At 30.8% G+C, this 16,355-nt stretch overlaps 1 protein-coding gene across 1 annotated transcript; it reads left to right on the top strand.

Moving 5' to 3' along the window:
* The first annotated feature begins 3,211 nt into the window (after nt 1–3,211).
* Nucleotides 3,212–8,302, top strand: LOC133679007 (ATP synthase subunit gamma, mitochondrial-like). The gene is made up of 9 exons (XM_062101564.1): nt 3,212–3,479; nt 4,354–4,397; nt 4,521–4,673; nt 5,528–5,641; nt 5,738–5,865; nt 6,661–6,783; nt 6,869–6,988; nt 7,359–7,480; nt 7,890–8,302. The coding sequence occupies exons 1-9, from the start codon at nt 3,391–3,393 to the stop codon at nt 7,957–7,959; spliced, it is 963 nt and encodes a 320-aa protein (XP_061957548.1). The 5' UTR covers nt 3,212–3,390; the 3' UTR covers nt 7,960–8,302.
* Nucleotides 8,303–16,355: the final 8,053 nt, after the last annotated feature.

The following is a 16,355-nucleotide window of genomic DNA, read 5'->3' as shown; positions in this document are numbered from 1 at the left end:
GGTTGATTTAATCACTAAAAATAAGATTATCATTGACAAGAATTATAGTTTAATCATGCAGCCTATAGAGCTATTAGCAAAATATTGGGAGGTGCATATGTTCCATGTCTATAGAAAAAGAAAAGCAAATTCGGTAGCAGATTGGCTAGCTAATTATGGTTTAACTAGGAGTATTTTTTATAGATTTTTTACTTCCCTAAATGGCCCTCCTGTGAGTCTTTTTGCAATTTGTAATATCATCTGATTAGGTCAACTTTATCTCGTTTAATTTAATTGGGCTTTTAGCCCTGATTTTAACAAAAAAAAAATAGTAAAAATCATTGTATATAAAGCTAATTTGGTATTGAGAATTTAAACTTTGCCGGATTTTTTTGTAGAATATATATATATATATAATCTTGTACTTTCAATTATAATAAATTATAAATACATGGAATGTTGTGTAAATAAATTAGGGTTGTTACAAGGTGGAACTAGTTTTCAAATAATGGGCTAGTGATATCAATTTGGTTAATAATCAGAAAAATTAATTGAAAAGATGAATGAGCTATTCAAAATAGAGCTAGTGGTGTCAATTGCATTAATGACAGGGATATATGTGATTTGGCTAATGGTCTTGTGAGGAACAATTAATATGTGTTCTCGACTCATAGAAATAATAATAAAATATTGGAAGTAGCTAAATTGTCAATATAAAAAAAATATTTCAAGGATTTTAGTTATCCATGTGCTTTAAAAGTTAAGGTTGTTATACAAAGTTGCTTGTGATGATGAATTGGAATTCATGACAAGTCTTATGCCGGAAATGGCAGGACAAGATTTGGATAGGGTTTTCATAAAAGAAGCTCAGTCGAGATTTCATTAATCGGGAAGGTTTTTATTGGAAATTATAAGTTGGAGTAAAATCTCAGCCTTAAATTTTTTGAAAAGGAGTCAAAATAGTGTGAAGGATAATAGCATATGTTATATGAAAAAGGAAATGAGATGATGAAACATAATAATGATAAGTATAGATTTTTAGAGATCAAACTAAGCAATTAATAATGCAAGAAGTTGAAATGATAAATTATGTGTTAAGAGAACATATTTATTTGATTAGAATAAATTGAATACTCGAAAAACCAAAAGGGCATAAATGAAAGGTGATATAATTTAAATACATTATGAATTGAAACAATAATGTGAATCAGGTATGGTTACGAGATATATATTAAATTTAAACGTAATACGAATTGAAACAATAGTGCGAACCAAATATGATTTTGAAATATGTATATATAATTATATGAATTAAAGGAGTTTTAAGGAAATGATTCATAGTATGAATCAAACGTGCTATGAGTAAGAATTTTCATGATGTGATTGTGATAATTAAATGAGTATAATGATGAAATAATAGTTCATCAAAAGATGGATGAAGATGAATGAAAATGTATTAAATTGGAATCTGACATAGATATCATGATGTTTAGACAAAAAAGTTGGTGAAATTTGAGTTACTTGTGTGTGTATATGTTTAATAAATATTTGTTGTAATATATTCTAATGTTATAAAAATAAATTGTTTTTAGGTTTATCATAGACTCAGACAAAACAATAGATCTTATATAAGATTTCTTTTGTGTTAGGTGATGATGATGTAATTGCACCAAATGATTAAGAAAAATAAAATAAAAATCAAATGAATAAGAATCAAAGTGGAAAAAACAACACATGACAAAATAAATTTGAAGGATAAAATTAAAAAAATTAAAATTAAAACCTCACAAAAAGGCCAAGAATAAAAAATTAAAATTAAAAAAAAGTAAGGATCAGATCCGAAGAAAAAATAAATTGAGTGGCTTCTTTAAAATTTTGAAGGGCTAGACATGAAAATTAAGGAGTAGAGAAAAAATAAGAGGAAAAAAGAATCGCTAATGCCAAATTAAAAGTTTGTTGCAGATACACGTCAGCCAAGGACTGAGGTTATTGAGTCAATTTAGATGCTGCCCAGGAAGTTGTTTGATCATCCAACGATATCTTATGCATTGTCTAAATATGATAGCCAATATTTATCATCCATTTTTTATATAATATTTTTTATATATTAAATTACAAATTTTCCCCTCAGCCACTTAATAATAAAATAAAAAAACCAAAGTGAAATAATAAAAATAACACCGGACTGAAGTTAAAATTCTTTTTTTTTCTAACTTCAAGGGCAATTTAATAAATTCATTATGCATATACAAATAAAAAGACAAAAAACCCCTTATATGTTAGCTCTAAATAGTTTATGCTCTATGGGTGATTTCATAATTTATTATTCAAAAAATTATATATAAAAAATCTTATTAGCCCTATGGGATAAGCCAAATGTTTATGTGAGGAATGACAAAATTATATTTTTACTATTGTAATCTATATCACCACTTTCTTTTTTATATTTTTTGTTATGTTATTTTTTTTATCTTTGATATGTTACCATCCAACCAAATAATTAATATTAACAATTAACAAAAAAAAAGGAATTTTACTATACCCTTCCTCATAAAATACTATTAACTTGAATAATGTTTTTTTTTTCAATTATAATTTTATTCTTCGATATTAAATTTATTAAGAAGTGAACTTCATAATTCTTTTCAATTTATTTTTTATGAAGTTATTTTAATTTTATAATCTGAACAGCGAGTTTGACCAGTTAACTCGGTTGACTTGAGTTTTTTCCTTTTTTTTAATTGATTTTTTTTTTATTTTTTTCTATATTAAATTAATTGAGAATTGAATTTCATGATTTATTTTATATTGCTTTCTATAAGGTTATTCCCATCTCATGACTCGGGTTACAGATTTAACAAGTTAATCCGAGTTGAATAAAATTGATTTTTTTATCCTTTTTTAATTAATTTTTTAATTTTAATTATATCTTTCAATATTAGATTTACTAGGAATTGATTCGTAATTTGTTTTAATTTACTTTTTATTGGGTTATCTTAATTCCATGACTTGGACAATTTAATTTGAATTGATTCGGGTTATTTTTTGTTTTTTTTTATTGTTTTTTTTTTATTTTTATCTATTGATATTTTATTTATTAAAAATTAAATTTTATAATTTATTTTAATTTATTTTTTATAAAATTATTATGATTTATAATCTAATATGTGAATTGATTAGTTAACCTAAACTGATGCCTTCGTTGGTAGTAAATTTAAATAAATAAATAAATCCATCCCTTGAATCTCTCTCTCCCTCTCGACAAGAAAAACAGGAGCAAAAGAAGGATCAAATTCAATATAGTGAAAAATAAGAAGACACGCACCCCTGAGGCTGAGCTCACTCGCAGTCTATAATAATAAATTCTCGATCTGAAAACAAAAAAACTACTAGTTCTAGGGCTTGACAGCAATGGCGATGGTAGCTGCTTTTAGACGCGAAGGAAGGAGATTTGTCTCCCCTCAACCAATCACCGCCGTTCGATCCTCCCTTATCCCCGAGTATGAATCAATCAGACCTATCTAGTCTTCATTATTTGACTTTCTTTCAGTTCTCTAATCTCTCCCTCCCTCTGTGTTTGCTCTCTGTTTGGCTGATTGCAAAATGGGAGACTAATTTATTTATTTAAGAAAGAAAGAAAAGAAAAAAAATTGTTCGATAGAATATCACGGTGTCGTATTCTCTTCTACTTGATTCTTAGTAAACCCGAGAAAGATGAATTTGTTTGTTTTTTTTTGGGTATTCTTTTTCATGTTAAAATAATGTTATGGAAAGGAAGTGGCTTTTGCAGTTTTAATTAAATTGGTGTTGTTATTGACCTTGACTATAAAAGTGAGTTTCTTAGTTATCGTATACATATGAAAGATGAAGTTGGTCTTCATCGTTTCTTCTAATGGGTTTGTGTTATTACGACCAGCCAAGTAGCCACTTGTTTGTGATTCCAGTGCAGTTCATGAATACCCAATTTGATTCCATTGAGATTCCTGGCTGCCGTAGAGCCTTGTTTGTTAAAAATGATTACTTGCTCTCATCTTGTAAAAGTTGTTGTTTAGCTCTTCAATTAGTTATGTAGCTGAATAACAGCATTCAATTTCAGTCACAGAATTGCCCGTTCCCTGATTGAATATGGTGAATCCATAAATTTTAAATATGGTGGAAATATGGGGATTGCTCTTTGATCTTTCGAATCCATAAACTTTTTATTTAAAAAAATGCAGGTTCTTAGGAACAATGAAAGAACATAACTAAACTTGAATCTATTTATTTATTTATCCTGCAATGATTCCCTCTTTCCTGATTGCTTATTTTAGATGCTTTTAGAAAGTTCTTATACTTTTCATATTGGAATAAGAATAATATTCTCTGGATTCACAGGGACCATGCCCCTCTTGGAGTACGTTCCATTTCAACTCAAGTTGGTAAGAATGTAGCCATTTGATATATGATGCCTCTCCTAAGATTTTCTTTCTTGCTACATCTTGCGATATTAAGTCACTGAAACCAGAAACTGTGGGAGATTCATTGTGATGTATTTTATGCAGTTAGAAATCGGATGAAAAGTGTCAAGAATATTCAGAAAATCACGAAGGCAATGAAGATGGTTGCAGCCTCAAAGCTGCGATTAATTCAAACTAGAGCTGAAAATTCTCGTGGCCTGTGGCAGCCATTTACTGCACTTCTTGGAGATTCTCCCAGTATGTTCATTGAGAAGTTTATATCTATCCACTGTTTTGTTAACTGACATCTACTTTCTATTTATCTGTTCCAATTATATTCAACTTTCTGATTAAAAATGTAAGGGTCGTGTTTTTCTGGTCTTATAAAAACAACTATGCATTGGTTGCATTGGTTCATGTTGTGCTGAGGACATGTTATAACAATGTTTTTCTGGTTTATTTTGGTCATTCTGCTGCAACTCTCACAAAAGTCTGGTTCAGAATGCTGCAATGCTTTCGTACAGTGGTTGATTACCATTTTGTACTCACAAGGATACATGGTTTAAATGTTTTTAATTATTATCTGGGTGTTGTTTGGATGCATTTATTATTAATATGGTCTATTGTTCATTGATGGAATGGAAATTTGTTTTGAGCAAACCCTAGTAACTACTTCAAATAATAGAGCCTTGATCTTTCTGTTTACTGAAGTCAGAAGCTTATATAATTCATGGTGGTAGAATGTGAGAGCAAGGTATTGCAGGAAAAAAGCTTGGTTCAAAGTTGAGAAAATGTAAGCTCCAGAAAAATTGCAGATCTATTTCTTTATTTTATTTTGAATAAGAATCTAAGAGATGTGAGAAATTACCTTTGCAACATTTCAAAATCCAGGACTCTATTAACCTCATGAATGAAAAAAATGGTGGGGGAATCCATTTCAAATGCTTGATTAGAATACTGATTCTGAAAACGTTAATTCTAGCAAACATGAGGTTTATGGACTTCTAAATTCTCTCTTGCTATTGTACCAGATCCTTTTCTACACTGTTTCTTTCTATCTCTGGAATACTTCTTATTTTAGGCCATTTTTTGGCTGTTATTTTGCTTGCTAGGTGTTGATGTAAAGAAGAATGTGATTGTCACTGTATCTTCGGACAAAGGTCTGTGTGGCGGAATTAACTCTACAGCAGTCAAGATCAGCAGGGCCTTTAACAAGTTGACCTTAGGTAGTTTTTTTTGCTTCTTGCAACTGAACTTTTTTGGGTTTTTGGCTTTGGGCTTGGGTGTTTTGAAATCTCAAGTATTTTTTTATACTGCCATAGGTCCTGAGAAAGAAACAAAATATGTCATATTGGGAGAAAAGGCAAAGGCTCAGTTGATACGTGATTCAAAGAAGAACATTGCAATATGCATGACAGAGTTGCAGAGGAATCCTCTGAATTATACCCAGGTTAGTTGGTCATCTTTCCTGAACTAACATATCTAAGTAAAAAACCTCTTTCTGTCTCCTTACATGCACATGCACTGACTTTTCTAGAGTTTTAAATCCTGAGTTGGTTTAATGAAGGAGGAAAACAAAAATCATTGCTTATACCCAATTTGTCATGGGTTGAGCTCCTGTCTTCTTTATGGATCACTCTATACTGTTTACTGTTAAATGGACCTGGTAGTAAAGTCTCTTGTTGCACTGATTGTTGTTATGATTCTCCTTTGATGGGTTCTTTTATGCTTTTGTCGAAAGCCATTGCACTTATTTATTTATTTATTTTTGTTTGGAAGGTGAGGGGAAAATAAAGGGAATGGAAAGTGAGATAAAAGGTTTCCCTTGGGCCCTCAAAAGCAAACCTCTCCAATTTGAAGAGAATTGTGTGTGGTTTGAGGGGCTGGGGTTGAATCAAATATAACATTACCAACTTCATCCTTGATTTAATTTAAAATCTTATGGTATGAAAAATGTTAAAGACATTGAAGTAATTTTACTACCAACATTTTCTCCTTTTCATTTTATTTTACCCAGAAGGAAAAAACAACTTTCCCTCCATTTTGTCATATTTTCTTTCCTTAAAAGGTAAAAAGAAATATCTTGTTTTCTTTTATCAAATTTGTTTTTTATAAATTTCCTTCCTCTCCCAAACAAATTGTAATCTTACAGCTGCTAATAGGTTATATACAGTTACTAGTCTTACAGAGTGATGTTAAATATAAAATTTCTCTCACAATTCCTTTTGAAATTTTTGTATCTCAGGTCTCTGTTCTTGCAGACGACGTCTTAAAGAATGTGGAATATGATGCTTTGAGAATTGTCTTCAACAAGTTCCAGTCAGTGGTCTCATTTCTACCAACTATGGCAACTGTATTATCACCTGAGGTGATTCAGAGTGTACCTGCTATAATATGTATGCATTTTGCATTTTTTTGAAGGATTGTGGTGTATGATTGAATTTTTTATTTAGGTTGTGGAGAGAGAGGCTGAATCTGGTGGGAGGCTTGGTGATCTTGATTCCTATGAGATTGAAGGTGGTGAAACAAAGGGTGAAATACTTCAGAATCTTGCCGAGTTCCAATTTTCTTGTGTAAGTGCTGCCTAAATCTTTTCTTTTCTGAACAGTTTCTGGGAGTGAGTCCATTTCTCAAAGCATGTAGAACTACAAACCTAGACTAGAAACATAAAGAGCAGGAGTTCAACCCTGATTATACCATTTTGGGCTCTAATAAGAACTGATTCTAGTTTGTAAGTGTTAGTGTAGTGATACAAATTTAGTTGATCAGTTGAGCAGTGGTTTATTCAACCTCACATCTAACTCAATTTTCTTTTTCTTTTTTTTGATGCCTGTACATTTTGAGAATCCACTACAGTATGTTGTTTTAGTTTGATGCCTGTTTCTTACACAGAATCTTATGATGTTTCTAGGATTTATCTAGTAAATTTTCAAATTTCTTCAGGTTCTGTTCAATGCGGTAATGGAGAGCGCTTGCAGTGAGCAAGGTGCTAGAATGTCTGCTATGGATAGCTCAAGCAGAAATGCTGGAGATATGCTTGATCGGCTGACACTGACTTATAACAGGTCTCTCTCTCTCTCCCCTTCTCTTTCTCTCTCTGCATGCACACACATTCCGGGAATCTTACTTTGCCCTGAAAGTTTAGTGAGGGAGTAATGGATGGAAAATATACCCAGGTGATTTATAGGTTTGGTACAATTTTTTTTTTTTGTGTGTGTGTGGGCAATCCACTTCAACTTACAGCATTGTACCAAACACATCGTACTTGGGAAAAATGGTGAAATCTCTTTGTTTGCTTTGACAAAACTGAGTTGATTGGTTTAATATATTGTTTCAGTTCCACATCATACACGGAGTTGTTGGGATTTTGTTTTTCTTTTACATATGATGGTTTGGAGCCAAGCAAATTTGTATTGTTCTTGAATCTGTCCTCTCACAACTAATTTCTGTAATTGTTTGATATTTTTGTATCAGAACTCGTCAAGCATCTATCACAACAGAGTTGACTGAGATTATATCTGGAGCAGCTGCGCTGGAGGGTTAAAATTGAAGATATCATACCTTGGGTTTTTCAGATAGCGATGAATAAGATTAATAGCAAAGGCTTGGAGCTTCAAGATGCTAGCTTTTGAGATTTTTGTTGAGCGACTGTAATAATCCCCCGGCATTGTTTTCTGTTTCTGGGAATTAAAAATTAAATTATACGGTGGTTATGGTTTACTTTTATCTTTGGTTTCATTTATTTTTCAGCCCTTTTTCTTTGTGGTTCTGGCTTGAACACCTGAGAACCGTTGTAATAAGGGAACGTACCGTTGTAACAAGGGAATGTTTGGAAACGCGGCTGCGGCTACGTTTCTAATAAAGTTGAATTATTTTTTTGACTAAAATTTAATATGGTTTATATGTTTTACATCGTTTTGATGTCCTGATGTAAAAAATAATTTTTAAAATATAAAAAAAATTATTAACATGTATTTTGGTATGAAAAATTATTTAAAAAGCACTCACAACTATACTGCCAAAGTGTAATCTTGTCATTGATACGGATGATTGCTCTACAATGCGAATGAATAGAGAGATTTAACTAATAGAACATTGTTTGCTTATTGAAAACTTGGACGCATAAAAATAAGCCTAGCTCTAATAAATCAAGTTATTTGAACTTTTTATTTTAAAAAAATATTTTTTTAACATTAAAGCATTTATTCTCGAATCATTATTCTTTAGAACCATAGTTATTAACTAGTATGGTTGTTAATGTGTTGCTTAAAGAATTTTTTGCCAGTGTTATTAAATCTAGCTTAATCTAACGGGTTAATTGATGACTTGCTGACTCAGGCCCACTTAACTAGTATAGCTATCCACATATTGTTTAGAGAACTTTTTGATAGTGTTATTAAACTCCATCCAGCTTAATAAGTCAATCTGGTGACTTGCTGACTTGAGCTTGGACTCGAATCGGGTTTCAAATTATATTGGATTGGAGTTGATTTGATCGACTCGACAAATTTACACGGAACTCAGTCAAACTCGTCAAAATCCAACTAGACTTCTTTTAAAAAATTAAAAACAAAGTTGTTTTAATGTTTTTTTTTTTATATTTAAACAACGATATTTTGAATTAGTCCAGGTTAACCCACCCGACCTTACATCAATGTCATGGGTTTGACCGAATTTAATAACTTTACCTTTTGAAATTTATTTTTTCTTTAATTATATGATGAAGAAAATAGACTTTAGTAGTAAATATGACAAATAAAAAAAGGAGAAATATATTTTCTCCATCAAAATTATCTTTTCTAATTCATGTAATTTTTTTATATTTATTTTGAATTTTTTTTTATCAGCTACATAGTTCATTGAATAAAAAGCAATAACAATCAGAAAAAAATATTCACAAAAATTATAATGATTTGAACTAAAAAAAAATGCATATTTTTAATCAAAAACCTAATTTTCTTATTCATGCTTTTTTTTGGTGAAAACATTTTTTTTTTTAATGAGAAGCTTTGTTTTTTAAGTAAAAACTTATTATGATTATGAAAGCAAAGTCTCAATTAAAAAATAAAAAATCATGAAAAATTAAATTTTATGCACCTATATAAAAAAAATAAGAATAATAAATTTGAGAAAATTATTTAAAAATTTTACAATAATTTTTTTCTTAAAATATATATTTTTGTCTTATTCAAAATTAAAGAGCAATTTATTTTAAAAATTATACATATCATGCTAACACATAATTATTCACAAAACAATTGATAATATCATCATAAAAAAACCATAATTTTCTTAAAAATAATGACATAATTAGATAATCGCTTAAATATTTTATTTAATAAATTGGTTTAAAAAGATTTGTTTTGTAAAACATTTAAAAAAGGAAAATAAAAATACTAAGGGATATCCAAGCAAAAGGCAGGTGCACCTACGTTTGGCCTAAGAAAAAAATCATGTTGCCATGGGCTTAAAAGAAAAAGTCGAGGCATGCATGGCTCAAAAGGTCTGTTTAACGAACGCACAACATGTTGTCCAACTCTAATTATATATATAGCAGTCTTGCTTGATACAAGAATTATTTATATGGTTAACTCTTAACTTTGCTTTTTCAAATCATGATTGATCGCTTTTTTCAAATCTCTTTATCATCATTAAGATGTCTTTTTACACCTTTTTGAATTTTTTATAAAAATCTATCTCCTGATTTATTCAGCATCTGAAGTGATCTTATAGGTGGATGAAAATGATGTTTGACTTGGTATGTTCCCTACCTTTTCAACCAAAAGTCTTTGTTGCGTAATTAGTATATTCTTAACACAAATCACTTGTTAAATAATGCTGTTAGCGTTTTTTTGGTACAAGTTTAAGCTCAATCTTATATATCATTGATTGTTCATATGGTTGATCATCAATACAATGTTTAGCAATCTAATTGGTGTTTATTATTGACCGAAGAACAAATCTTATCTACTGCTAACACTTGTTCTTCTAACATGATGTATGGTTTAGCATCATCTTCTCCTCACTAGTGTGTTTAGATGTTGTAAACTTTCTGAACTACATCTCCGATAATCAATATTGTTTATATCTTTTTTCCAAGTCTATGAAATGTTGGTTATTGCTAAACAACTTGTCATCTTCATGGCTTTTGTTGTGGTTCATGTTTATGCCATTCATGTTTAGTAGGCCTTTTAGGTCCAAAGTTCTTTGATTTTTATGTAGTGTGAGTCTTTTTAACATTGACCCTCAATTCTTTGTCTTTTAGTAGAATTGTATGACAAGTGGTGATGTGGATCAACCCCTACACCACACACACACACCATTAAAGACCCATTACATGTGCTAAATGGGTCAATTACACGGTCCAAACAAAAGCATTGAAAGAAGTATTAAATGGGTTAATTCTTCAAGTTTTTACCAAGGCAGATCTTAAAGATCCATTGAAGTATCAAGAGGAGGCCTTAGTACATTTGATTCATGTGCAAGAGGGCCCCAATCCAGCCATATTTGGGCCATGAATTTTCAGCAACAAGGATGCTAATTTCTATATCAGTTTCAACCAACCTTATTTATTCAAGTTTCCACGTGTTTTAAGGATTTTCTTTTATATATGGGAACAATATTTATTTCATTTATTTTTATTTATTTCCTTGTCAAGTGAGGAAAAAAAACAACAAATAAAACAAAGAAATCCAAACTGACTTGGGAAATATAAATAGCGACAAGGTTTCCTAGTGTGCAAGGAGAATATTTCATTAACTTTGATTATGTTTCCTAGTATTGGAAGGACAATTAATGGTGAAAAGAAAAGAAAATTAAGGACAAAAACTAGTTTCCTTTTAAAAAAAAAAGGATAATACAAGGCTACAATTAAAATCCTCTTTTATCTAGGAAATTACTTGAGTGACAATTTCTCCTTTAGTTCATAGGATTATAAGGCAACATTGTAGGCTACAAATAAGCCTTGTATCAGACCTGCAATATTTTATTTTCTTTTTCTCTTCTCACAACAACATAGGAATCAAACTTATAGACTTTATTTCTTTTACATCAACTACAACCTAAGGCTTGTTTGAGCTTAATTAATACTTTGTTTTTAGCTTGGATTAAATGGTTGTTTGAATCAGGGTTTGAGCTTACTAATATAGATTTTGAGTCAGTTTTGTAAGTGAGTAAATTGAGCCTACAAGACTAAATCCGTTAAGGTTAATTTTTCTAAAGTTTTCTCAACTTAACATGTAAGAGTGATTCTTGCATCTTTTGGGTCTTGCAAGAACTAAAACTAACATATTGAAGATTAACTAGCTTTGTGGTGTCATTCAATTCAATTTCAATAGTGTTGGTGTCTTGGGACATATTTTCATTGTGTCTCACTCTTATCAGACCTCTCTTAGTTTTTTAGGATTAAATTTCAATCTTGATTGTGGGTTACGTGACCAAGTTATCACGAGATTCATGTCAATTGGTATAAAAGCTAGGCTTCGAAAACATGTCATATCTTTCTAAAATTTTTGTTTTCCTAGTGTTCTTTAAGTTTTCTATGTTTGCACCAAGCTTCTTCTTCTTCTTCTTCTTCTTCTTCTTCTTCTTCTTCTTCTTCTTCTTCTTCTTCTTCTTCTTCTTTGTGTCTATAGAATTCTAGTATAAAAAAAATAAAAAGACATTATTCGAAGCTTGTTGGAATTCTGTCGCAGAAACACAACTTATAAAGAACCCTAAGCAGATAACCTTAAAATTTATTGAAATTTCATATACTACTTACTAGGGGTGAAATCACTCTACATATTAAATTTAAGTTATTTCATAGTTTGTTGATTATCAAGATACTACATATTGAATTTGATGTCATTCTGATATTGTTAGGTCTGGGTTTCAATTTTGGTGCTTTAAAATTACGTAACAGGTTCAGATTTGCGTCAAGTTTCAAAACATGTTTGTCTACTGTTTTTTAACCAAATCAATTTTTTTATGTTACATTTAGGGTTATTTAAGATTCAAATAAGTGTTTTCATTAATTTCACTTCGATTTGATTTTGTATTTTCGTTTCATCCATAATTCATACGACCTTGCATTACTACCTACAAAATCATAATCATAGTTTTATTTTGTTTGTTTTTAGTATATTTATTGATTTTTGAGTCTATATTTATAATTGGATTGTATTGTGAAAGCCACTAACTTTAATTGGTTGAGTTTCGGTTCTAAAAGAAGTGAAAGGAAACAGGTTATGAGGTAAAAGATGTGGTGAGCTTACTAGAGTAAAAAACCTTGATTTTGTGTGAAACACAAACGAGTGAGGATATATCTTGTGCTACTAATCAATTTTGCATATTCAAAATATGTTTGACAATCATGAGTTCATGGCACTAAATGTTGATGGTGCTTTTCAAATCCGAGCTATTGGCCAGCAACTTGAATTTTTTAGCTAGGGTGAACAAGGAGTTGAAAGATGTTATTGAATCAATGAAGCAATAGATTATTTGAGCTGGTTGTTAAGGAAGTAATGTCTGAAGGGATGTAGAGAATGTTAGAATTGATTTTGATGAGTTTGTTGATGATAATGCAAATGTGAGCAATGATGACTGTGAGTTTACATTTGTGGGCCAAGGAAACAGGTTTAGGCCAAATAGAGCAAAAAGCTTCGATCATGGTGGAGTTTTTGGCCAGAGGGAGAATTCCTAAAATTTTGGGTATCGTAATGATTCAGGTGGAGAGTTAGGTACCATTAAGTTGAAAACACCTGTTTTTCAAAGAAAAGAATGATTCAGAAGCATATCTAAAATGGAAAAAGAAAGTTGATTAGATTTTTTATTGTCATCACTACACAAAAGATAAAAAGGTAAAAATTGTTGTCCTTGAGTTTATAAATTATACACTAATATGGTGGGATCAACTTGTTTTGATATAGAGAAGGAATGGTGAAAGACCTGTAAAATCATAAGATGATATGAAAGCCATTATGAGAAAACAATTTATTCCTAACTTTTATTATAGAGAGATCTTTTAGAAATTGCAAAGTTTACATTAGGGGAAAAAAGAGTGAAAGATTACCATAAAGAGATAGAGTTGCAATGATCAGAGTTAATATGGTTAAAGATAGACAAGCTACTATGGCTAGGTTTCTTAATAGGCTAAATAGAAAAATAACCAATGTTGTTGAGTTACAACATTATATGGAGCGAGAGGACATGGTTCACATAGCTATAAAGGCAAAGGAACAAATTAGAAGGAATGGGCAAGTTAAGTCAGTATTCAATTCAGGTTCTTTATCATCTTGGAAGCCGAATCTTAGGAGAGAAGGTATCGCCCAATCAAAACCTTTTGTTCCTCCCAATGCTGAACCACTTAAAGCTAAAGGTGAAGTCTTCACAAGTTCCAAAGATAAATCTAAAACTCAATCTAAATGTACTTGTGATGTTAAATGTTTCAAGTGTCATGGGCATGACTATTATGCTTTAGAGTGTCCAAACAAGAGAATAATAGGGGTGTTGAATCTAAAAGTGATAGATCTGATAGTAAAGACATGCCACCATTGGTAGATTGTGATGAGGATGAATTGATATTACCCGTTGAGGAGTCTTTGGTTATAAGGTGTACACTTCAAGTTCAGATTAAGAAAGATAGAAGTGATCAGCAAATGAATAATATTTTCCATACACGATGCTATATACAAAACAATGTATGTAATTTGATTATAAATAGTGAAAGTTGTGCAAATATAGTTAGTAAACTGAACTTGTGTATTATTAAGCATGTTAGACCTTATAGATTGCAATGGCTGAATGATAGTGACGAAGTAAAAGTTACTAAACAGGTTATAGTTTTATTTTCTATTGGAAAATATGTTGATAAAGTTTAATGTGATATGGTACCAATACAAGCAAGTCATTATTGGAGAGACCATGATAATATGACATGAAAGCAATATGTATTATGGGGTTAGGAATATGTATATTATTGTAAAAGATGGTAAAACCATCACTATTGTACCTCCTACACCCAAACAAGTGTATGAAGATCAGTTAAAGCTAAAAAGTGAGCATAAGGCTATGAAGAGAGAAAATTAAAGTGAGGAGTAAGTGTAAAGAAGATAATTAAGTTTAACCAACACCTAAAACACCTTAACAACCAATTCAACCACCCAAGCAAACACACATAAAACATTCGGTAAACTCCTAAAACCCATCAGACCATTTGGCCACTTCCAAAGGAAACCTAAATCTGGCTAATAGTAGAGGTAAGATAAAAGGAGTGAAGAAAGTAAGCATGCGTAATGATAAATTTATGGAAAAACCAAAGAAACAACCCATTTTTTATGTTAGAAATGGTGAAATCAAATATGTGTTTTTCACTAACAAGCCAATGATTTTACCTGTGTATAAAAAGGCTTACTTTAATACTAACAAAATTGATTATGGTGTTCCTAGTGTGGCTATTTATTTATTACAGAAGTTTAATGATGTACTCCCTGAAGATATCTTTATCAGATTACCACCATTGAGGGGGCATAAAACATTAGATTGATTTTATACCCAGAGCTTCATTTCCTAACCGACCAGCTTATAGAAGCAATCCCGAGGAGATGAAAGAGCTTCAAAGATAAGTTGATGAGCTAATGATGAGGGGGTACATTCGTGAGAGTATGGGCCATTGTGTTGTGCTAGTGCTACTTTTGCCTAAAAAGAATGAAACATGACAGATGTGTGTTGATTGCAGAGTGATCAACAACATAATGGTAAAGTATATACATCTCATTTCTAGACTTGAGGACATGCTAGATAAGTTACATGGATCATATATCTTCTTCAAAATTAACTTGAAAAGTGGGTACCATTAAATTAGGATGAAAGAATATAATAAGTGGGAAATTTCATTTAAAACTAAACATGATTTATATGAATGGTTAATTATGTTGTTTGGACTTACAAATACACCTAGTATGTTTATGTGTTTAATGAATCATGTATTGCGTGCATTCATGGGTAAGTTTGTGGTTACATATTTTAATGATATCCTAATTTATAACAAGAACTTAAATGAGCATCTTCATCATTTGCGCAATGTACTTAGTGTGTTGTGTAGTGAGAAGTTGTATGCTAATCTTAAAAAGTATACCTTTTTCATGGAGAAAATTATGTTTCTTGTCTATGTTATAACAACACATGGAATCAAGATGGATGAGAAGAAGGTCAAGGTCATTCGGGATTAGCCTACATCTAAATTAGTAAGTGAGGTAAGGGGTTCTCATGGGTTAACTAACTTCTATTGATGTTTTATTAAGGATTTCAGTACATTAGCTGCATCATTGAATAAAATTATGAAAAGTCAGTCGGGTTTAAATGGGGTGATGACCAAGAATTGGTATTTAACTTGTTAAAAGAAAAATTATATTCTACACTTGTTTTAACTTTATCTACCTTTTTAGAAGTACTTGAAATTAAATGTGATGCATCTGGAATAGGAATAGAAGTTGTGTTAATACATGATCAAAAACCTATTATGTATTTTAGTGAGAGGTTAAGTGGCATTACCTTGAACTATCCCACTTATGATAAAGAACTGTATGCTTTGCTAAGAACAATTAAAACATGACAACATTACTTATGGCAAAAGGAGTCGTAATCCATTCAGATCATAAGTCTTTGAAATAATTGAAAGGACAAGGTAAGCTGAATAGAAGACATGTAAAATGGGATGAATTCATAGAGACTTTCCTCGTATGTAATCAATTATAAGTAAAGCAAAGAAAACATAGTGGCTGATGCACTTTCATGTAGGTATGTTTTTCTAAACCCTATGAATACTATATTGCTAGGCTTTGAATATATGAAGGAATTGTATGCTAATGATTCTTACTTTGCCGAGAAATATAATGCATATGGACATTTGACTTTCGGTAAGTTTTATTTGATGGATGGTTACTTGTTCAAAATGAATAA

Source organism: Populus nigra, chromosome 18 (genome assembly GCF_951802175.1).
Source record: "Populus nigra chromosome 18, ddPopNigr1.1, whole genome shotgun sequence".
NCBI lineage: Eukaryota > Viridiplantae > Streptophyta > Magnoliopsida > Malpighiales > Salicaceae > Populus > Populus nigra.
Note: the sequence above shows the minus strand (reverse complement) of the source record. Positions and strands in the feature narration are given on the sequence as shown.

What these genes read in the sequence shown, in the direction of transcription:
- LOC133679007 (XM_062101564.1), top strand. Translation starts at nt 3,391, where the DNA reads ATGGCGATGGTAGCTGCTTTTAGACGCGAAGGAAGGAGATTTGTCTCC. An exon ending in CGATCCTCCCTTATCCCCGA is followed by an intron (nt 3,480 to 4,353) that starts GTATGAATCAAT and finishes CTGGATTCACAG; the next exon opens with GGACCATGCCCCTCTTGGAG. An exon ending in CAACTGTATTATCACCTGAG is followed by an intron (nt 6,784 to 6,868) that starts GTGATTCAGAGT and finishes TTTTTTATTTAG; the next exon opens with GTTGTGGAGAGAGAGGCTGA.